The sequence below is a fragment of the Amblyomma maculatum genome, chromosome 11, assembly GCF_055883805.1.
Source record: "Amblyomma maculatum isolate TAMU_Amacu chromosome 11, ASM5588380v1, whole genome shotgun sequence".
Classification (NCBI taxonomy): Eukaryota; Metazoa; Arthropoda; class Arachnida; order Ixodida; family Ixodidae; genus Amblyomma; species Amblyomma maculatum.
The window spans coordinates 35577686-35602364 of record NC_139354.1 but is presented as its reverse complement, the minus strand read 5'-3'; the positions used below and the strand labels follow the sequence as shown (position 1 = coordinate 35602364).

The 24679-nt window shown below is 43.4% G+C and overlaps 1 protein-coding gene across 3 annotated transcripts; it reads right to left on the bottom strand.

Annotated features, from left to right (window-relative positions):
* Nucleotides 1-205: 205 nt before the first annotated feature.
* On the bottom strand, nt 206-24439 carry LOC146173471 (kynurenine--oxoglutarate transaminase 3-like). 3 transcript variants are annotated; one of them, XM_084583131.1, is made up of 13 exons: nt 24355-24439; nt 17832-17890; nt 17300-17444; nt 16080-16229; nt 15406-15492; nt 14611-14730; nt 12949-13069; nt 10788-10864; nt 9716-9805; nt 7342-7528; nt 6105-6175; nt 3189-3275; nt 206-351 (listed from the first exon to the last, which is right to left on the bottom strand). In XM_084583131.1, exons 2-13 carry the CDS (start codon nt 17882-17884, stop codon nt 292-294), a joined length of 1248 nt encoding a protein of 415 aa, XP_084439257.1. In that variant the 5' UTR covers nt 17885-17890; nt 24355-24439; the 3' UTR covers nt 206-291. The 3 variants fall into 3 exon arrangements, with proteins under 3 accessions (XP_084439257.1, XP_084439256.1, XP_084439258.1); XM_084583130.1 differs by having other exon boundaries at nt 24289-24438; XM_084583132.1 differs by lacking the exon at nt 3189-3275 and having other exon boundaries at nt 24289-24438.
* Between the last annotated feature and the right edge of the window lie 240 nt (nt 24440-24679).

Here is a 24679-nt window from a genome sequence, read left to right as displayed (position 1 = left end):
TGTTCTCACATACTTTCTGATTCAAATTTAATAAAGTTCAGAGTCGCTCCTTCTCCGAACAGTGCACTGGACCAAAACAAAACGCCACCGCATGCTGCGGACAGCTAGGAACGTGTCTGTGTCAACTTTTCGGCACAGTGCTGCTTCGCTGCGCCCCTTTAGGCATTTTTTTTTTGCGTAAAAGTGCAGCGATCAGTTTTTCTGCGAAAGCTTTTTATTGTTTCGTAGAGACAATAGGATAACGCTGGAAGTTACTGCCCCAAATGGGTCTCCATCGCAGCGCATGGTTCTTCAAGATACCGCAGTCAGTTGCGAGAAAATAGCTGCAGCTTTTTCGAGAGTCGAATCGCTCTGGAAAAAAAGACGAAGAGAAAGATGGAGAAAGACTAATTCTATGGATACAACCTTCTCTTACTGCTACAACACAAACAGGGGATCCTGAAAACAAAATAAATAAAGGTCGAGGAATACATCTAATAATGGTAACGAATGTTCAATAAGAAGATTACATGCTTCACTATGCTAGGTAGAGCCAATCATCGCGTGGAACCAAAATTGGCCTTTAGGCGACCTTAAGCTAATTAGGCATGAGTGTCGATTATTCCGTGGTATCCACACAAAAGTATAAGATCTTTCATTTCCCAAAACCATAGGAAAACATATAAAAAATCCGCGGATTCAAAATACACAGCTTTCACTTTGACTAGATTCAAGCCATGCTTAAAGCCCCACAATTTTTTCGGACGGAGGCTTCCCCTGCAAGATAGTTGTGTGTGTGTGTGTGTGTGTGTGTGTGTGTGTGTGTGTGTGTGTGTGTGTGTGTGTGTGTGTGTGTGTGTGTGTGTGTGTGTGTGTGTGTGTGTGTGTGTGTGTGTGTGTGTGTGTGTGTGTGTGTGTGTGTGTGTGTGTGTGTGTGTGTGTGTGTGTGTGTGTGTGTGTGTGTGTGTGTGTGTGTGTGTGTATGTGTCTGTGAGCATGTGTATGTGTGTGTGTGTGCGTATGTGTCTGTGTGCGTGCGTGTGTGTGTGAGTGTGTGTGTGTCTGTGTGTGTGCGCGTGAGTGTGGCTGTACTTTTATGTGTCTGTGTGTGTGTTTCTGTGTGTGTGCCTGTGCTTTTATGTGCGTGTGTGTGTGTTACTGCAGTATGTTCGATTTTAGATTCTAGGTTGAGCGCCAATATCGCATCTGGCATTCTGACTTAGCTGAAAGGACAGATGCCGATATTTATTTTTGCAGAAATATTCAAAATTCGCTGCGGGAACAGAGTATAAGTCGTAAGTTACAGTTCTAATGTTCCGTGTGAAAGTTACACAAGCTCTTGAGCCCTGTTCTCATTAAAAAGGCCTGAAACATGATCTCAATTAGTGCAGAATGGGAAATTGAAATCTCTTCATTAAGGATGCTTTACTGATTAGTAATACGACTTATGGTGGAGCATCCGCCTAGCATTCGGGAAGTACCGGGTTCGATCCCTGGTGCCGCCGGGTACCCACCGGTTTTCAATGGGTACAAGCTTTCCCCTGGCCTGGTGCTCAGCTCTTCTGGGGTGCAATGCTTGGGAAAAGGGGCCATGGCCCAAATAGTTGCGCTGATGGGACAGTGATTCGTTCCGCCATCAGACAACCATAAGCCCGTCTCGCGTGGCAGAAGCCCATATGGGGCCTTTTTTCTTTACATTATCAGGGTCAACGTCTTATCGACATCACTTTATCATCAATATCTCAACATTAATATCAACTGAATCTTGAACCACCTTTGCAGGCTGACGTGATCGAAACTGATTGTGCCCCGGAGGGAGCAGCGGGGTTAGCGGAGCTTCTTCCAAGCTCACCCCCTGAGGAAGCTCGGCGCTATGCCGGGAGTGTGCTTGTACACATTTTTACCGGTGGGTGTCCGGCGGTGGGCTTCGAACCAACCACCTCTCGCAGCCGAGGGCTATGGAAAAAAATGGTAGGGATAACGTTAAGGGATAGGAAACGAATGTGCAGAGTGGGTCAGATAAATAACTCAAATCGCTGACACTCTAGTGGAAATCTAGAAGAAATGGGCATGGGCAGGACATGTAGCTCCAAGAAAGGATAATCGATGGTCGCTTAGGGCAGCAAACTGGATTCCAAGGGAATGACAGCGTAGCAGGGGGCGACATAAAATTAGGTGGACGGATGAGGTTAAGAAGTTCGCAGGAGTCAAGTGGATGCAGCTCGCACAGGGCCGGGTTAATTGGAGGAATATGGGAGAGGCCTTCGCCCTGCAGTGGGTATAGTCAGGCTGAGGATGGCGATGAACACAGCTTTCACACCCCGCACTGTACAAAATACGTGTCTGGCCGTATTCAAGCTATAATATAAAATGTCAATCCTTCAATGCATCCTCATTAGCAAAATACTATTGCGTAACATCAACCCTTGCTTCCCTTGTTTGTTGTTGTTGTTCAACCCTTGCTTGTTCTTTTTTTAGCCGATGCCCGTACTAGGCAATCAACAGTTGCAACACATAGAAGAATTGATAACAATAGCTTTGTGACTACTGCAAGAAACTGCGCAATAAATACCATGTGTTTAAACTTACAGAACTCAATTCTTTTCCTTCGAAAGCTTTGAGACATGCGCCGCCGCGGTCTGTGCAGATGGATTGTACGGTAAGGCGGACGTGATTTGGGCAATAGAGGTGAATAAAAAGAGAAATGCTTATGCGAAATTGACTAATCAACTTTTCAACTTATGGTATTAGCGCACACTGAATATCTGGTCTGATATTGATAATTTTGTTAATTAATCGGCTTTCTGTGGCACTAATAATTTCCTTCCTAACGCACTGTCACTAGCAGACAGAACAGCGCTGAAGAATGTTGAACACATTTGAAAGGGCAACTTTGTATTGAATAAGATGAAGCACCTAGCAGAATATGACATCATATCAAAACAACTAGAGCAGTCATAATTTCTGGTTTAAACGTATATAGTAGATATTACTGGACACTCTAAAGAGTAAGGTTGAAAAACAACGCAACAATCTCTTATGCCTCTTCAATTCGAAACCAAAACCTAGGATTACGGGTTATATAGACAAAACTGTTAACAATGCTAACTTAACCATCAACTGGACTATCGCTCATCAACCAACAATTCCACGTTCACGACTTTACAGAAAGCCTTATAATTCCGCGATACCACGATATCCGTGCTTACCTTTGCAAAACAGATACTTATCATATGTCCGGCAAAGTGTCTGTGGTCTGCGCTGTAAAAAGTACTCAGAGGAGACACCAGAAGATTCTGAAATATTGGTACCCCATTCACACAACTGTAGCGTAGGTTTTTGAAACTTACATTTTAATGTTATAAAATTGCTGGTTGATGTCATTTTTATTCATTTATTTGTTTCTTGCAGTGTAATGCAGGCTCTTTTTAGGCACTTTAGCACATAAGAAAAAAATTGCACTTCACAGGACACAATAATGAGAGCAGCCAGGTGTAACAGAACTGAACACTGTATAGTAATCAATTAGATTGCGTCAGTGAACACAGCAGTGAAGAAAAAACATGTGTAGTTTTAAATATGCAGATATATCATCGAGAACGATAGTCTCAGGTCGTCGAAATTAGATTAGGTTAATCGCGCCGATGATATTTTTAGGCGAGGTAGAAGTCAGTTCTATTCTCCTTAGTACACGAAAGGAAAAAAGGATATTTTTATTAGTTTACTCTAAAACTGTAGGGACTTCTTGTTCTTCCCTATTCCTCACCAGATAGGTTTAAGGGTTTCAGGTAATGGCAAGGGGTTCATTAAAATTAGTATGCTTCAGCAAAAACTGAAGCTTAAATAGGAATTTCATCGTAATTTGGTACTGAAATGTTGCTTCATTACTGCGGCCGTTGCGCGGCACTAGTAAAAATTAAAAAAAAATGCTTTTCGGTGTATGATTTAGACTGGGGTACTGTTAAATTTTGTTTATGGGTTCCAAACGATGAAGGCACGTTCGAAGTTGGATCCTATGAGTAATGAATATGCTAAAATAGAATAAAAATTTTTTGAAAGGAAGATAGGCATATGTTCGAAACATGTCGGTTGCAATTACGTTTATTAATTATAATGACTTCAAGATATTTGTGTTCGCTGACTATAGTTAGGGGCTACGACAGAACACTCTACTGAAATGAATGTGCGATTTGCTTATTTGCTTTTTTCACGAGCCATTATATTTATGTCGAGTTTCATGTCCCCTCACAGGACAATTCTTGAATGCTAATAAGGCTGAAATAAGTAGCAATGGGTCACTTTGGTTGTTTTTTTTTTTCAAGAAAAAGTAAGTAATCGTTTGCAGCGATCCTAATATGAACTGGTTCAGCCATTGAATTGATAACATCATTAATATATATGATAAACAACAGCGGCCTAAGCACATTACCCTTGGCACTGAAGTGTTGCTAGAAGTGGTTCAGAGAAAGGATTATCAGTTCAAGCGACAACTTCGCTTAGTCTGGTATGCAGACCTCTATCTAATTATTATATTTTGGGAATTAGGAAAGCAAACCATGTGAAGTTTGTGGATTAGCTTGGGATGTGAAACAAGGTGAAATCCTTTACTAAAATTTACACATACAACATGAATTTGCCCTAAATTTTTCAAACCATTTCCAAATCTATGGACATCAGACGTCAGCACAGTTACAGTAAAATATTTCTTCCATAATTCCGAAATTCATACTCAAAAGAACGCACAAAACAGTACATTATTCTCAGTTAGGAATTTAGCATTTTTATTGTCGACAATATAATGCATTTTTTTACAGCAGCTTGATGTAATAGAAATCGGAAGATAATTAGTTACCATCAATATGTTTCTCATCATAAAAACAACATAATGAAGGCTGTTCTTCAGTGAGACGGAAGGCAACTTGATGACAATGAAGCATTGTTGATTATAACTGGCAATTCGGATAGTAATTCCGCGCCACCAATGCAAAAAGCAAAAACCCTTCGGTATTTCGTCAGTGCAAGTGACGCCTTTGTCTTAAGGTTTAACAGAATCAGAACCCTACCAGAAGGCAACGCAACGTCTCGGATAACTGAACATTCAAAAACAACATGGCGCTCCTGTGTACAATGTTTAAAAAGCACACTATGAAAATGGCAATTACATATTTCCGCGATGGATATTTTGTCGACTATGACCAGTCGGTCATGAATACTTAACTAAGTGATTTTCATCTTTCTTAGGCTTTCCTGCATTTATTAGAGCAAATAAAATTATTTGAGGTATGATTGAAATATTCCTATTTGAATTACCTAACGGTGCCACTATGTTCTTATTGTTTAGCTTGTATAATGTGACGAAAGGTGCTGCCCGTTTTTAAGCATCTGATTTTTATAGTTAAATGCGAGAGTTCCTGAATGTTCCCGTTGGCTTTCTCACTTGTGATTTTTCACTTTCATCCGGGCTCGAGAAAATTCCTTAAAGGAAATGAATTTCCGAAGAGGTAAGCAGGAATTTCAGTATGAAGGAGAGGAAAATAAACTATATATATGTTATGATCTGAGGTTCCGTCTTTAACTGAGACCAAATAGCAATTAAGTGACTTACATCAAAAATGCTGTCACGCATCGTGTGACGTACTTCGTGGACACAAGCGGGCCTTATTATTACTTGTTGCCAGCAATGAATTAAAATCTGCTGTAAAGTTAAGCTTTAGGACTAAGGGGTGGTGATAAGTACAAAATAAATATTAAATTAACCGAAGTCACAAGATAATGATGTCTTTGAAGGTCAGAAGCATGCCAGTTCAATTCAGAGAATAAAGTAATGGTGTCGTATGTGGAGACGTATATCTCTCGTCTTGACCAGCCATTATCATCGTCACCATAGCAGCTCGTACAGAGAACAAAGGGCTGGAAGCATAATGGGTCAGTTTCACGGGCAGTGAACTATAAAACTTATTATAGCATGCAGATTCAGGAACTGAGTTTAGTTTCTGGCTTTGCATAACTCATTTCAAGAAAGGTCAGCTCAATAGCTCTCGGACGCCTTTCTCCATGACACAGATAGAAACTGGGCTAGTGCCCCTAAAGACACAAGCATGAAAGAACGCATGCCTGTAACGCACCTTTTTTCTCAACAGCCACGTTGCAAGCATGCAATCTTTGGGCTCCTTTCCTTCGAAATCGACTACTGAGCCTGAAATAAAACAGCGATTATACATCTTAACATGTGCCAAAGCGAACAGCACAGCAGCCTAGAATGGCCGTCAGTTCTGCCCCGTTGCGTGAGAGTACTCTTTCTCCGTGATCGGGTCTGCTCTACGTAAATTACATGTTTCTTTGCGCTCCATTGCTAAAATTAGATAATCCCCCCCCCCCTCCCTTAAATATTTCAATTCACTTTTGGAATTTATGACTTCATTGAAAAGAACTAACGTTTAAAATTAATCTAAAATAAGTAGAACTAATGTACGTTATAATGTTTAAACTCAAAAAGTTAGCTTTCCAAGTCGACGGCCCATTACCAAGGTATTGAAACGCTTATAAAAGCAACGCAGAATATTTCCTCTAGTGTCATTCTCTCAAGTCGAACTCTGCTCCCCTACCATAACACCTATTCTCGCCCAATGAAGTACTTGATCTGGGTGATTTTGAGAAGCTTTCGTCACATTTTTTTTAATAAATAAAAGCAGCCCTATTAGTGCCATCAGTTCGTTAGTTATTAAGATCTTCGCTACACTGTTACTAAAAAAATATTACCAAAATAAAAACGAATGATAGTGGCTAAGAACGATCCGTGTAAGGTAAATAAATAAGGCAGCTGATAAGTTTCTCTTCCGAGATGCAAGAGTTTACGGATGATTTACGGGCACCTCGGCTTTTCTTACTCTGAAGATGATGTAGGGTTAACAGATGCAGTAGTCTAATTAGAGCGTTCTATATTATTATTAAGAGTGCATTTATTACTTTTTTTTTTCGAAGAGTTTGCCACAAGGCATAAGTTGAGAAAGGGGGAACGGGATGCAGGAAATTGCATTTATTACTTGTATCGACAAAGCAGAGTGGTAAACAACGCTATGAGCGAAATGCTTCTGACTTGCCCTCAGCACAAAATTTAGGTTGGTTTCTTACAGCGAATGAAGTTAATGGCTAGGAGGCATAGTTTGTCGCTTCAGTGTAGCAGCACTAAACTAGCATATTTACCATTACTGTAGTAGTGGACAAGATGAAATATCTAATCGATGGTGCCCCACTCACTGTCCAAATGAAAAACTTGCTTTGCTAAGAAGTCTAGGCAGCAGAAAAGAGCAACAGGTACGTCACTCGAAGCTGAGTGGGAGGTGCAGCATAAATATATCTTACCAATACTTGAGAAGTCGCAGACAATGAAGTGACCCGCTTCGGGCAGGGTAGGCATGATTCCGACGGAGCTCAGGGCTTCGCACATAAAATCCCTTTTCTTCTGCATTGATACCGACATGGCACTCAAGTAGCCTGCACGGTCTACCATTTCCTTTGTAACTTTCTCCAGTGCCACGGCTACGGCTTCCTTGCGAAGGCGGAGAAACACAAAGAGCATCATAAATTGACACAGCAAAAACGTAGCAAAACAAATGGAACTCAAATGGAACTTTTTTTTAATGCAGCCGAAAGCCCTGACCATTAACTTGATTGAAGGTAAGGGCCACATTCCTTAAGCGTTCATTTCTGTTTTCTATTTTATTTGGTCGCACACCATCACGATAGAATGCGCCGAGCGGCCGTCACAGAAGTCAAAAGCTAGCGTGTCCCGCCATCGACGGTAGCCGTTTCCACTCGTCGCGCGCACCTGCTGAGCACTGGATTTTTCAAGCTGCCATTGCCGAGGTACAGTTTCCGATGAGAGTGGTCAGGTCGTTTCCCGCACGTGTGAACTCGGCGGTATTGTCGCACAACAGTGGTCAATGCAACTAGAACAAATGAATACTAAATTGAAAATGGAAGTTTGTGGAGTAGGGCTTCGGGCCTTCGTTCCACTGCGATACGGCTTCTTAGTGAAGGTGCGAAGCACACTCTTGAAACTTGTGAGCTCTACTTTCACATTGTTTACGGTCCATCACAGATAGTGCTATCAAACGAAACGCGTGTAGTGGTGATGTTCCTGCTCGTGACATAGCTAAATATTATCCTTGAATGCAAAGCAATCACATATGAATTCCGAGCGATCGCTAACGGTTATTGCCGAAACAGCGCCTACAAGTTTCAGTGTAAATGATTCTCAGAGAAAAAAATCCAGAATGCATATTATTATTAGTAAATATTTTCCCCAAAGTTTCCCACATTTCAAATTTTTTGCCTTAACAAGTGCTCAGCTATCTCTGCGTCTACATTGTATTTCAACTATCCCACCGCGATGGCTTAGTAATTAGACCACTGCACGGACTGCTTAGCGCAGGCACGTGAGGCAGGTTCCGACCGCGGCGGCCGATTATTAGAGAGAATTAGCTTACCGTGATCCGCGATCCGCCACCATGACCCGCTACCATGCGTGGGCAGGGCGCACAAGCTGATTGATCCCGACGCGGCAGGTCTATGTGCCGACATCCAGTATGTGGCGCCATCTATCGGCGTCAAGGGGATCTGGGCATGCGCAGTGGAACGCGCCGTGGCGGATCACGGTAGCGGATTGCGGATCACGGTAAGCTAAAACTCTCTATTGACGACTGATTATGCTGCACTCGAAGGGTTCGTTTCCTACACTAGCTTTATATTTTCTGATGTCGATTGCATTCCCTGTGTTCGTAATCATTGTCGCCGGCCTGTTTCAGCTCCGCAGCATGGCAGAAAATATTTGGGATAGTCCAATGAGAAATTTAGGTGTTTCATATTTGGGCGGCGGCGAATAAAATTCATTTCAAAGAAACGTATTTACAAGAACAATGCATTTCATTGTTCAAAAGCAATGTTATACCTATAGGTGAAACTTTGATATTTATAAAAAAAAACTGTTTTACTCTTGTGTTAGCATTCATCGATCACAAAACGGCGGCGATGGCAAGGTAGTGTTACCATAAAGCAGCTGTGAGGTTGTAACCACAGTTGCACTATAGGCAGTGTGGTGAAAAAGACCGAACCATTTGGCTTGGAACAACCATATGCGTTCAGTAATAAATGGCAAGATACACGCAGTACTATTTTTCAATAGTTAAAAAAACCTACAGCCCACATTCACCCACTCGGCCAATACTGGAGCCAATTCGCTCTAAAAAAAAGGCAGGAAAAAGCGGCAGTCTGTCCAGGCAAGAAAGGAGCTGCCATATAGGCAACCCGGCGTTGTAGCCCAACGGCCTGTCTTGAGATAAGGAACTCCCTCCGCTTGAGACCGGTCGTGATAACACGCAGCCAACTGCTAACACAGGCGCGAGGAGATGCTACCATACTTTCAAACTCAAAGTGCAATACATGCCTTGAGGCAAAAGCTGTTCTTATTGGAGCGTGTACATAAAATGTAGGAATGTCGCTGAGACAAACACATAAGCCAATGGGAGATGTTTGCATATACTGGTAATGCTCAAAGCAACTACAGCAATTCAGTCTGAATGGAAGGACGCTTGCTCGAATAATACATATGAAGCAGTTGTTCTTATTTCAGGTAGCGAACAATCGCCTGTGTGTACACAGGCGATTAGGGATTAGAACAGCGCTGAACGGGATGTATAATGAAATTATTGAGGTAAAAGAAATCCTGAATTCTTACCTGAAGCACCGTACAAACGAGGGCCACACAGTTCTGATGAACAAGGCGCAGCCCCCTCATCAAGGGCGGCGGGCCGTACGCCCAGCCAATCTGCATGTCGTCGCAAAGATGTCATAATGCCGGATATTTTCTCGAACAAAAAGTAAACTCAGTGATTTGTGAACGTCATTGCCGCGTTTCAGATATGGAATATATCCCTACCCGTGGAGAGCGAAATAACGGACCTTTTAGTGAAACTTGACCGGACCTTAGATGCTCTTCGCTGACAACCCCGGAAGCAAAATCCCTGGTTTTAACCTCAGATGCTTCGGTTCCACTGCTAAATGTCTGGCGTCACTTAAGCTTTCTTCTTTAAGGGTGCGCTGGACAGCACAATGGGTATCATCTGCAGCCGTCGCACGCAGATCCTTGTTGGCGAACATAGGCATTGGCTACTCACCTAATCACTAATATCTTACCTTCTGCGCGTATTATCTCGCACACAGTCCTTGGCATGCAGTGCCTTGGAATTATTTGTAATAGAACCCGCTTTAAACAATCCGTACTAAAATGACTGCCCGGCATATATGAGTAGTGTGTCCGAGCCGGGATCCAAAGCTTCCGGAGGTTCCGATTCCCATCTTGCCGCCGCACGTTAAAGGAGGGGCCCAATATGTGCAGCGCCTGCCACCTCGGCCATGTCACGCGGTCTCAAGATGTCATATAACCCGTCCGCCAAACAATGCCTGGTCATGTTATCTGACAGCTGCCACCTGTTAGAAGCGTACTCACGGTTTTTATCTCATGGTGACGCCGGATTTTCTCAATTTCAGGTCCTTTAACTCTATCGCTTTAATAAAGACTCGCTAGCTCAATTCCTTCTTTTTTTGAGCTTAGCGTATTTGTTAAAATCGCCAGTATTGAATTGCATTCAGTTTAACACGGGCCGAATTTCTTGCTTCATTGATACTCTCGTGACTGACACGATGACGGATGCCATTCGGATCATGTCATAGTAATGAAAATGTGTTAAACTAGCTAATGCAGGGCACTCATAGTGACATCAAAACAATGTGAATGTCGGAGCACCAACCTTCCAGCCTGTGACACCGAAGGTCGTGTCAGCACTTCCAATAGTTACGGTCCGCTCCCACATGCCAGGCAGAGTGTCTGCCGAAAGTAACATAGTTTGATCATTAGTGAAATAATATTAACCGCGAAGGGAAACCTCCTTAAAATCATATGAACACTGTTATAGAGAAACCACAAATAGACTCAGAGACTTTCGTTTACTTGTCTTTACATGCATTGTCACTAATGCAGTGACCCAGAACTAATTAAGGAATAGATTTGTAATTATCAATGCGTTTGTCTAGCTCCGCAAATTTAATGCCTTGTTTTATGGACTTCACCGTTCCTAATCTACTCAGGCTATGAGAGACGCCGTAGTGGAGGGCTCCAGAAATTTCCACCACCTGGGGTTCTTTAGCGTGCACTGACATCGCACTGGACACAGGCGCCTAGAGTTGGCCGCCATCGTAAAGCGGCCGGGATTCAATCCCGTATCATTGGGCACAGTAGTCAATCGCCTCAACTAGACTGCAGTACCGTGACGAGGCTTTCACGAATATCATCCCAAAAATAAGGTCTCCTGTGTTTTTATAGATCGAAAGGAATGTTTATTTTAAGCAATTTACAAATCACTTAAAGGCTGACCATTTGTCGACTTTTCCACATGATCGCCGTTGCAGTCTATGCATTTTTCCAGACGCTGGGTCAGTTTTTTTGTGTGCCCATGCCATACCAACTCGCCACCATGCTGTTCAGGAAGCGTATGACTGCATCACTTCGTCATCATCGGTGAAGCGCCATCCAGCGAGGTGTCCTTTTAGCTTTGGAAACAAGTGTTAGTCACTCGGTGCCAAGTTCAGACTGTAGGCTGGGTGGCTGATGACGTCCCATCCAAACTGTTGCAGGAGAGCGACGGTTTCGCAGGCAACGTGGGGTTTAGCGTTGTCGTGGAGGAGACTCACGCCCTTGCTTATCATTCTTCTTCTGAGATTTTGAATCACTCGTCTGAGTTTTTTAAGGGTCTCACAATATCTGTCCGCCTTTGCTGTGGTGCCAGGAGCCATGACGTCTACCAACAATACCCCTTTGCGATCCTAAAACCCAGTTGGCATGACTTTGCCGGTAGGCTGTGCTCGCTTGAACTTTAGCGGCTTGGGGGAAGAGGAATGCCGTCAATCACCTGGGCCCGTATTCCAAGTTTGCGTCGCTATTTCACGTGACCTAGAGTCATCATATTGGTCGAAACGACGGAATCATGTGTTGCCGCTACGGAACCGGAAGAGGTGGCAACATCATGTTCCGGCATTTTCACCAATCAGATGACTCGGGGTCCGAGAGATAGCGACACTTTCGATAACGACGCAAACTCAGAATACGGGCCCTGATCCCTGTTTGGCCTCAGGAAAGAAGTGAAATACCCAGGCTTCGTCACCCGTAACAATGGAATCCGAAAAGGTCTCCTTTTCATCTCCATACCGCTGAAGAAATAGACGGGAGAAGTCAACGCGTTGCCGTTGATGGTTTTCTGTGAGCATTCGCTGAAACCATCTTGCGTACACCTTGCGATATTTTAAAGTTGCTGTCAAAATCCTATGAGTAGCGCTTCTATAAATGCCAGGAACGAAAATTCAGAGTTCGTCGAATGTGATCCTCCGATTTTGTCGCACCATTTCTTCGTTTTTTGCGACTGTCTCATCACAAATTGACGGTCTCCCGCTTCTTTCTTCGTCGTAAAATTCAATGAGACCAGCTGCGAATTCCCTACACCACTTGCGGACGTTTTTAACAACTATGCACGACTCTGCGTACACCTCCGTCGACTGGCGATGAATTTCGATTGGTTGAACGCATTTTGCGTTCAGAAAAAGTATAACTGCGCCAGCTTCGCACCTGGCGGTAGCGACAAACGGGAGCTTCATTTAAAATGGCTGCCGAGCCAAGATTGATAGTTCATTTCGCGCTGAGTCATGGTTTGTTTGGAAGACAGGGTACAATGAACACAGCAGTATGGCGAGCAGCCACGCAAATAGTTTCCCTGCGTCCGCAGCCCTTTGCAGACCTTACTTTTGGGATTACCCTCGTACCAAAACATCAACAGTGATCACAACAAAATTTTTTTCTAGCGTATATAGACGGAGGATACTGATATTTCATGTTGAAGTCATTGCAGAAACGATACTTACTCATTCTAACATGATTAGCCCCATCAAATACAGCCCATTCTAAAGATTCGTCTGCGACGCAAATGACATTGTTCTTTATGCAGAGTCTGGCAATGGTATCCAGCTCTTCCCATGTAAAAACCTGGAAGTGAGTAAACGATGTAACATTGTGAAACAACTTGAATGATTTTCATCGACTATGCGATTCGTTTAAAATTAGCAGTAATTATTGGACACATTCTGGCAAGCTCGAGTTCAAACAGTCTAAAGTAAACTTAGTAGAACTTGAAAATTTTCCAACCATCACTTTTTTGTTATATAGAAACCCGATGGTTCGGAGCCGGTTCGGCTTTTTCTTCATGGATGAGAAAGACAACATATGTTTAAGTACTTGCGTAGGAAGGAGTCCTTAGGTCGAGAAATAGCCTACTTGAGAGCGTTGTAGGAAGGGAAATGGAAGCTCAAAGGGTGTGGGAAAAGGACGATCGTGTATGACACAGCTATGAATTTAAAACTTGATATCTCAAGGAAATGAACAACTGTGGCCACCTTGTATACCTCGGAAGGAGACTGCAGCCATGAAATTAGGAGACGCCTGCTTCTGGGAAAGAGAGCAATGGTTAGCCTTGACCGCCTAGTAAAGAGCAGAGACATTAGTCTGCCAACCAAGATCCGTATAACTCGTGCTATGGTCTCTCCAGTTGTGATGTATGGATGCGAGAGTTGGACTGTGAAAAAGGCTGACCGCCGAAGAATTGACGCGTTTGAATTGTGGTGCTGGCGAAGACTCTTGAGAGTTTCTTGGACTGCCAGAAGATCAAATCAGTCAATATTGTCGACCATAAACCTTGACTGCTCATTGGAGGGTCAAATTCTAAAGTTAAAGCTCAGCTACTTTGGTCATCTGATGAGAAGAGAGGAGTCGCTGGAGAAAGATTTGATGTTGGGAAAGGTTGAGGGTCGCCGGAGAAGGGGTAGGCAGCGAACGCGAAGGCTAGATGGCATCCTCGAGGCACTGTAGATGAAGTTATGTGATGTTAGGAAGATAGTGAGAGACCGGAAAGCGTGGCGTGACATGGTCAATAGGGTCACGAAGAGTCGGACACGACTGAACGACTGAACTGAACTGAACTCATTACAACCACAGAAAGCTTAGAACGTATAGATGCAATTGTTGAAGTCACAACACGGACCTCAAAGCAGATCCGTCATTGAACAAAAACTTATAATCCATACGTAGTCCATGCTTTGTTCATTATTTCGTCCTGGTACATTTCCGTAATAGGCATTCTTTTGGTTACCCTGGTTATTCTGGGTACATTTAAAGTTTTTCTTCTCTTAAAATAGTCCGGCAATTCATTACCATCCTCCTTACCGCAGCTGTGCGGATGCTGAACACACTTATGCGGTTTCAAAAGAGACTTTGCAGTTGTAAATAAGCGCGCCCTGATTCGGGAATCGAACCAATTAACATTTACTATTCGGCGCAGTGGGTCAGTAACTTTTAGAAAGAGTACGACGAGCTCGCACTGACCGGCTCTAAGCACAAACACCGTTAGCTTAGTTTATCGAGATCTAGCACAATCCTTAATATCCCCAAATTCGAATCTTCAGTAGTGAACAATAGTCAAGTCTGCCTTTCAGTTCGCAAATCCATCCAAACCTGTTAGCACAGAGACTAACCTTCCCTGTAGGGCTGTGTGGGGAGTTCAAGATGATCATCTTGGTCTTGGAGTTACACTTCGAAGCCAGCTCTGCTGTGTCCAGAATCCAGTCAGCCCTTCTCCTCTCGCCCTCTTTCGTCTACGCAAAGGATCGAGAAATGCAGTGGGTGCCAGAGCGCACTCAATGCGGCCAAACTTCTTTATGAAGTATGCAAGTACCTGCCGTGAAAGCGCTATGTATCGCATCACTCTAAGACAACAAACCAATTTTTGAGAGGAAAACATGTTAGCTCTAAACGCAGACGAAATCTCCCCGTTTCCATGATGCGGAAACACATGGCACTCTGGTTTCGTTTGGTTGTGGGGTTTAACGTCCCAAAGCGACTCAAGCTATCCGAGACGCCGTAGTGGACGACTCCGGAAATTTCGACCCCCTGGGATTTTTAACGTGCACTGACATCGCACAGCACACGAGTACCTTGCTTTTCGCCTATATCGAAAAGCGGCCACCGGATTCGATCCCTCATCCTCGGTAACAGTAGTCCAGCGTCATAATCATTATGTCTCCTCGACCGGACAATACATGGTACTCTGGAGTTCCTGCTGGCGTCTTGCGGCTACATAATAAAGTGCCTATTCCCTGCTACCCCCATCCATGGCCATGAGCCTTCCTATTCAATAAAAGACTTTCAACTCAACTCAACTTTGTTCTCAAGTATCAGGAGTTCAGGAATCAGTACTTTCCTATAACTACGACAGTTCTTATACTGCATATACTGAAAGCAATAAAATCGAAAACAAAAATGTGCGTTACCGGCCTTAGAGGTACGAAGACGGGAACTCCATCTGCCATTCGGACCATGGACTCATATCGGTTGGAAAATGGTTCAATGATGATCACCTGCACGGTGAACTTTCAGCCTATAGTCGGCGAGCAACCCTTTCCCGTTGTTTGATACACGTTTTTTAGGCTTGATAATTTAAATAAAATTGCTTGTACCATCTCTCTTTTGAGATCCATAGCCTGCTTTGAGGTCATAGTTATAATACGTCTCTCGATAAAACTCCTGTTTATATGCTACACATATTCATTGCGGTCTTTGCTACAAATGTACGCAAGGCCGAATAATTATGCGACCCTTGTTGTGTAATGCTGAGGCAGTCATAAAAATAACATGAGGACATATTCGACAAAGAGGGCCGCGATGATACGCAGTCGGCTGAGAGATAACGGTTGTTTAAGCAAATAATTTAAAAAATGTCGCAAAGTAGGAGTTAGAATTATACCTTCTTTTCTTGACTAAATTATAAACGACAAAAACATTCTATAAAGCTCTGCAACGCATTTACCGGTGCATGTTTAAAAAAAAAGGAACGTAAACTAAAAGCACTTAAAAACTGATGTGCTGTTGTCTCGGTTCTAATTCCGCAGCAAAGAGTACATTACAAGCATGTAATAGGGAGCGTAATAAGACTTATATCGCACACCTCGTCTCCGGGGTTGACCAGTCCCTGGAAAGTATCGTGTAGTGCTCCGTGGGCGTCAACAGTGACCAATATTTCTTTGAACGGATCGATATCGCGCTTCGTTACAAGGGAATACATCCTTGCTAAAGCATTGACGAGTCGCACATGACCCTGAAAGGTAGAAAAATTTTATGAACTTCTTGTACCAAAGCAGCCGCTTAATCACACTTCAGCGCTGAGTCAATGAGATAGGTTTCGTGCTGATCTAGGCCAAGACAACGTGAATAAGTATGGGTTCAAATAACTCCACACCGGAGTGTACAAAGACGACAATTAAATCCGCAGATAATCCTGAACGCTGCATTACGGAATGGTTTATAGAACAGGCTAAAATAATTTCATTGTGGCTGCAACAATCTAGGTTACCGCGTCAAAGTCTTCTTGAAATTTTTCGATGTGATCATCACTTGAAACCATGATGGCACAAAAAAACGCCATAGCTGAGAACTTTGCGGGAAACTTTTAAACATGATATTCTGAATTTATGTCCACATGTTCTAACGACGTCCATCTTAAGAAATGTCAGCTCCCTATTCTTGTGCGTTTTAGCCCGTTAAGTGCTTTTCAGCATGCGTTATAACAGTCCCGTTTTCCCGTATTCCCCTTTCACCCACCGTAGCTCCACTTTTCATTTCGGATTCCCCTTCGTACTGATTGCCACTTTTTGTGTTTACGTCATCCGTGGGCAGCCTACGCACCTGACCTTGACGCAGGCTAAACGAACCATTGTTTTTAACTTTACGTGACATCTCGGCCAAGGAAGAGGGGGGAGTTTAAATTTATTCAAAAGCTGATTTGCGCTAAAAAACATACTGAAGTTTCGATGCGTCAAACTTTTATTGGTTTTTATTAATGCCACGCGTAAGAAATCTTTGAATTAGGGTGAATTTTCCCGCCATTCTTCCACATATTTCTCAGTTCTATTGTCTGACTGGAACGAAACGGGGGAAAACAAGGTGCGGAGAACCGAATTTGGTGTCAGTCGAGAATCACACCGAGTGAAGATCACTGACGGTCTACTAGACAATAGTGGCCGCATCTCCCAGAAAGCAAGGATGATAGATCATCGCTGGGAGCGGATTTTGCTTCGGAGTGGACTGATCTAAGTTGATGATGGAAACTATACGACTACCAAATACCAGATACTGGCAGCTATACTAAGCGTAACGCCGTCTACTCACCAAGTCTCTCGTGTACTGATGTGAAGCATCTTTTGAAATGGCTTCTTGCAATGCTTCGACTATGAAGTTGGGCGGCGGCACATCGGAGCAGCCATTACGCAAATCCACAGCTTGAGCATCTTGCATTAGCTGTGTGATACCGAAACTGGGATACATGTGAGGTAAGGAATAAAAAAGTTGGTTGAGTAGTTCAAGCACTATTTCCTGTGTGTCTGTGTGTTTGTACACACGAGTGCAGCAAATATCGAGCAACTGGCATCTTTGAGAAACTAGAATTATTAATAGCTGAGCTGCGAGAAAAACTTGAAGATGGCAGTAGCGAAACATTGAGCATCTTACGAGATCAAGTGATCCTAGCAGGCCAAAGCCTTGAGATCATTTTCCAACCGTGAAAGTGTTCAGTGCAAGGAATTCGCTTTGAAACAAAATTGTCTTCACAGCTGATTTCAAAAGATAAAGAATGCACTATCCAGTGCTTGATATATATGTAATTGAATCAAGGGCATGAAAAAAGGCTGTTACTCCTACCCACCTCACAATGTCTTGTATCCGCTGAGTCCGCTTTGCGGGTACCAAGGTGCACATAACTCTCTGTCGTGCAGAAAACGCACAAAAAATGTAATCAATTTTACACGGAAGATTTAAAGTATATTTAATTATTTTAGAGCCCACCGGAAGGATTGACAACAAGCACGGATCGTTTACCAGCATTAAATTTCGAAATAATTGGTGAAAAGCAGAGGCATAACAGCTTAGAACCACCTGCATTGAAGAAAATATCCGCTCCGAGAGAGAATGCACCATCTACGAAACTGTTTGAGGCAGAGAAAGACTTTGAGAGGGATAGGCAGGACAGGCACTCCTTCTGTGAAAGTGCTGCCGCTACGTCGCACACAAATAGGTTAACGAAGACGTATCTGCGGCAGACCAATTCGAGATAAATGTATCAGCTGACCCGTTAAAACTCTAAACCAGCTTCTTCCGGACTCTTTGTGCATTACTAGGTACAAATCGTTGAACCAGCGGATAGAATACAAAAATAAAGAAAATTAATTTAGGAAGCAATTAGAGGCCATTCTACATTGATACAGGGACACCATAGTAATTATCCTGAAAGTTATTAACAAAATAGTTACCGCTCTGAAACTAGTCTTCCACACTGGCAGTTAGTTAGACTTGACAATAATTTCAGAGCAGCTACTGTTTTCAATGGTTTCGTCAACTGCACTATTCTCCTTTCGAACCGATAGGAACGGCAGATTGTAAGTACCTGCTTAGAGACTGAGAACAAGATCAATAAGTCAAACACGCTGCAGGGTGGAACAGCCTGGTGAACGGGGGAAAACCATTGCGGTGTACATCACTTGATATCTAATTCGAACTGTTAGGAGCTGTATGGTATCAACGAATGGAAACTGCAAAGTTATACCCCTGTCATATGAGCACATTTAATTTCAATCCAATCAAATAACATTAGCATCTATTGCCATTATTCACCTGCTACACGAGAACATTTAATGTCATTAGGTTCGAATGACATTCTTCATCGAATGTGTTCGGGGAACTCACTAGTGTTCGATGGGGAACCGAATAAGTACTCTCGGCGCCAGATACAGAGCAGAAACAAGCAACGCAACAAAATATTCTGCGCACAGTGAAAGTTAAACATTATATTTCTAGAGTTTTGTGTTTAAAATCGTTAATTTAGGTGTAAAATTATTTGCACTGCAGGCTCACGTGTAATGCAATTACTCTCGGTAACAGCAGTGGTCCACTCATGCCAGCGGTTCACGACCACTTTAGGTTCTGTATTCTAGTTCACTGTACTGTGTTCTTTGGTAGACGCTTCTCGCCGTGCATTTATCTCAGCGCTGTATAAAGTTTTGATTGAATGCCTAACAGCTTGGACGTCAACTGTATACTCTACGTGTCTCCGTGCGTCTCCACACTGTATATACGCGCTCCGCTGTGTTAGCCATTTTATTTGTTTACATTTATCGAATGTGTGGGTGGCTCGATACTTGGCTAGGATTTTTATGGCTAAAGTGCTACAGCACAGCCAGAAGTAATGCATTTCACTTGAATTATCGTACAGAAATGTTTAATCAGCTTTAAAATGCTGCACAGTGATTTAAAACGCATTTTATGCGCACTGATGTCCCATAAGTGCAGTATTCTTTTATGGCTGATCGTAATTGTCACCATTTGTGAATGACATTATATTTTACTTTGTAGCACCGAAAAAAACCAAATGACATTCGATGCATCGAGTGACATTAAATCTGCTAGTGTGACAGGGGTATTAGGTCTATTCTTCCTTTCGAGGCCAATGATGATGCTTTTTATTTCTGGAGTTTTCACAGTAATCATCAGGCTCCATTATTTTTCGTCACTACCAATTTCTTAAAGCCTCAGGATTTTCTGATTGTCATAAAAGGCACCTTTCACGAGCAGTGGTTGACAGGAAATGTCAAAGTAAGATGAATAAATGCGACATCAGTGCAATGCTTCAGGGAATTTAGCAGTGTAGCTTACCTTTAGCTACTTCTCAGAGATTTTGGCTAATGATACTTCTGGCAGGAATTATTCATGTAGTTTCACACTTTGTTTAGAGCGCCGAAAAGGAGACCAGGCTCTGGTGAAGTCCTGCCACCCACTGCGGTGCTCTGCCACACAAACAATGCCACACCAATTCGCCCAAGAAAATATATTTCTCTCTAGTAGCATTATTGACGACTCTGCTACGAAGTACTCTAAAAATGTTCGGCCGTTATGTCACCGAGGAAACTTTCTCTGCTATGCTACCATGGAGAGATACCATTGTAGCAGAGAGAGAAACTTGTCTAAAAGCAGGGAAAATATTCAAGAAATACAAGGTCAACAAACAATGCGTATGTTACAACTCTCCCCTAACCACGCTTTCTCGCTACAAATGAAACATCCTGAAGGGTTTGTACAATAACTGAATCTGCAAGTTCTAGGAACACGTATTTAATGTTCTCCAAGCAGGCGTCTCGACAGTGTTAAATACGGAGCAACGAAAGTTATGTCAATGAAGAGGTTAAGCACAGGCTGAACGAGATGAGATCAACAGCTTAGACTAACAGGCAGCAGGAGCACCATCCGACGCTGTCTTCTAAACTAAAGGGACACTGGACCGCGGCGATGCCAGCTTGCACGGGATAGAGGGTGCTGTTTGAATAAAACCACGACATGCGGAGTTACCTCGTCGTAGCATACCTCGGCGAAAAAGTAAACAGTAAGCGATGCCTCGCGTTCCAGTGTCTTTTTTTTTTCTGGCAGAAGCATTAATAGTTGTCAGGGCATAGGTAACTACCAAGTTGACACTCGTCAGCTGTCATGGCGACGTATTGTTGCGTAGAATGCGGGCAAATAGGGTCCCTTTGCCATGACTGAGAAGAAGCTGCACATTTCTTCTCGTAGATGACACGAGAATATGCTGGCACTCGACGGACAACGAGAATGTGTGGCTAGATATATCTAAGAGCGATTTCGCAACTGGCGCTTGTAAGGAAACCGGAACGTTTTGCTGCTATCAGGCTGCTGAGTGCCGCCTTTTACCACAGCGCATTATCTCGCTTCGTTATCTCTATTATATTATCGTGTGAAAGCCCGACACGAAACGCCAAGTGTTTCCGGAGTCAGCGCAGGCAAGGGAAGTCTCTGATGGTGTAGTCGGAGCTGTATAGACCATTTTAGCACGTCTTGCTACATAGTATGCTAATTCCCTGTATCAGACAGCGAGGGTCACCACTTTTCACAAAACCTAGAAACAGACGTCAAACTAATAGTTACAATTATTACAACGAGCAGCTCCAATCTACGCCATACTTTCAAAATGTGTTTCATTGTGCAAGCGCTAATAAATGAGCAACCCAAACGGGGTTCGTTAATATTGCCAAAAGAAAAGATATTGCAATCTTTTGGTTTTCGTAAAAATCAGAATGTGGTAGGGAAGGGTAACAGTTTTACATATCTTGCAGAGCTTTAGATCTTGGGGGTAGCATAACTGCTCTACTGTGTAAATGAAAGGAAAATCGTTATGTTTGATTATTTTTGGTAGAGCCGGTATGTGCGTGCATAGACATAGGTGCAGGTTGGTAAATTGTTCTTAGCTCAAACGGTGTGCTTTTGAGCTCTATGGTGAGAAAGTCACGACATCGTCATTCGCAAAGTCTCTGCGCAGAATTGAATAAGTGCCATCAATTTTGAAAGCCTTGATAATTGCTGAATTTGACTATCTAAAACATTTGATACGGTGATACGGTTTGACACCACGTCGGTTTTGATATGAGCCTTGTAACCATGGGCCGGAGTGCGCATGTCACGGTTGCCTTTTGTTTCTTTGTGTATTCTTTTGATATATATTACATGTCATAATACATTTTGACAGTTGATAGTGAGCACTTGGTCTGTCTTTCTCCGTATCTCTCCTCGTCCTTGTGGTGCCACAACAAGATGAAGCCTTGATACCTTTACTGGTAACTTGGGTGTCAGGACATATAGCGCTGAAAAGCAAGCCCTGTGGCCTGGCAACTTTTCGTCAACCCTGCAGATTTCTGTGCCCATTTCGTTCATCAGGCTGATTCCACTCGTTAATTATGGATCTTGAAATTTGATCACACTTTGTTTTGTATACTTCAATATCAGAAATGATAAATTATGTGCCTTTATGTTTTCTTAGTGCTGTTCAGCGCGTATGCTTTAATGAGTTAAACGATTTTGCCCATAGTTCTGTGCCCTCAGAATTCCGTGTCTTGAATTTCGCTAGCAACCATATGTTGAGCTTCTGCATGCTGTCCTTTCCGGAATGACTGGCAGCGTATACTACTATGACTAACATAAAAACAATAATGTCGAATGCACTACGTAGCTATAGACATGAAGAAAACGTAACAGCTACATCCAGTGCTGTTGTACTGCTGGTTCTTTATCATACTGTCCTCTATTGAAATGCAGCTTGCTTAGCCAATTAGCTTGAAGCTCACCCGCATAAAATCTGTGCCGCTGATCTATGAGCGCGACTGTTTTAGCCAGGGAAGGTAGTTGGTCTTTTTTTTTTTAATTTCTAATAACTCAAAGTGACTGTGTAGAACGTGGAGCTGCGTTGCTTTTTATCATCAATTGTTCTTTTATCAACGTAGTCGCAAGCCCGCCACTCTGGTGAGCTCCTTAGTACTCTGTCGAGACTACAGTCGGGATGTCAAATCGCTGCCACTCTAAAGTTGAATACAACATTTAAGTGATCATATCAGCCCTGTTTTTGCTGAGCCGCAGGCTGAAGAGCGTGTGCTGCACGCGCTAATGTGTTCAGTGCAGCGGCACGCTAGATGCAGGTGGCATATGTCAGTACGAAAAGTAAGGCTACTAAGTAACCGCCGTAGGGTTTGGTTTCCGTATCTTGTGCAGTCAAGTAAGCGCTGTAGTTCCAGATTATTACGGCGGAGGTCTTATTATGAGCTAATTCAGCTTTTAATTGTCAGCCAACCGGAGAGCTTAATTTGGAATAAGGTTTCGCCCTATGCAGGGTGTGGGTGGTAAATCTAGCTACAAATGCGCCTTCTGCAGGCGGTAGTAACGCAGTTCGCAAATGCAGGAAATAATAGTTCGCCACTATTTCTTCATGGTTGACTGATTTGCGTAGGGGATGGTAACAGGCGCGTATGTGGTCCCACTATCAATTCATTGTATTATCTTGCTACCAACTTCTTCAAACATTAAATCCATGTTTAAAAGTGTGATCGAGCGCTAAATATATAGGGGACAAACGATGATGCGTTTGCGCAGGAAGCAATTCCAATAACACGCAAGCAGTTCGGGAAGTTCAGATTTTTACGTTTTCTCTATCGCTATCACCCGCCGAAGTTATTTGTAAACATAAAACAGTATCTGTAGGAAAGCATAAAGCGCGCTGAAAAATCTGAGGTAAAAATGTAAACGAGTGCTATAAAAAAAAAAAAACTACCGCATTTCACCTTTGAGCATGGTTCTACTGGTCTCTCGAACTTTCTGTTTTCTTGAGCAACAGTTCTCTACCAGCTAGAGCGCATCGTTTCTCTCAGTATCACCATCCCCTTTCCCCAGCGACCAGCGTACAGCAGCAGGCTCCAGTAATCTAACCCAGGTTAACCTTCATTTCTGCACATTTATGATACTATATTATTGGTTATGTTGCGCAATGAGACCTACGAAAGAATAAACTTGCATGGGCTGAGTGAGCTACTGCACGCGTTCCAGAGCTCAGGATCACAGCGCAGCACAGCGTTGCTTTTCAGCGCATTAAACATACCGTTTGAAATCTATATTACGTTCTCTCCTGCGTAGCCTGAACTTCATTTCAGCACTGACGACTGTGCGACTATCGTCCATATTTACTGCAGGGCGACAACGCTTTCCATCATTCATTCACTTCAAGCTTCGCAAAGAAGAAACAAGCATAGCTAGGCGAACCGAGCATTACCAGCCTGGTCAGGGATACCTATGAAGAAAGTTTCTGATTCCTTTCTGAGCTTCTGAGTCCTTATATGATTTTCGGTGCCCAAACGGCGGAGTGCTGCAAGTAATATCTGCTCTATTAAAACATTTAGAATGCGCCGACAGGAGTGCATTTGATTGAGAAAAGCTTCAATACAACCGTTTTTCTTGACGACGGTGGTTCACCCTCTGACATGTGTCAGGCTGAACCACCGTCGTCAACAATATTGATCAAAATGTCACCACTGAAATTGCGTGCCTGCAGATAAAGCGTCAAAAGTTGACAGCTGCAGCCTTCAGTCGCTTGAGAGCCCCACGCGAATCCGGTCGCGGCATTGTGGTGCACTGTCCGGGCTCCGCGCCTGCGCACGGCGCCAGAAGTCACAGCTCGTAGCTGAGCGCTGCGCTCACAACGGCCAGCTTTAGGGCCATTGTGTGGTCGCTGGCAACTACACTCTGCCGGCGTTACGTGAAATAGAACATAGAAGGCTCACTTTTATAAACCGAAGGGCTACCTCGATGCTCAGGCAGTTTCGCAGGCAGGCGTGATCGTAACTCACCGGCTGACAGCGGAAGAGCGTCGGGGTTGTTTTTAGAGCTGCGGGCGAGGAACGACGCCAGCGACGCCGCGCCGACCAAAGCGAGGAAAAGCACGAGGGAGAGAGCACGAACAAAGAGAGGAAGAGAGAAACAGAGTGCGAGGGCCAGTTCACCGGATCTCTCTAACGACGCATGTGGAAGAGGAAAGCCGGATGCGCTGTCCAACGTTACTGCGCTGTCGATTCTTTATGCCGCCGGCGGCCGTCTCACTCTTTCTGTAGGCATTCCCTTGCCGCTCTCTACCAGTATTTGTTTCTTACGCAACTGCGCTAGCTCAATGCAGTC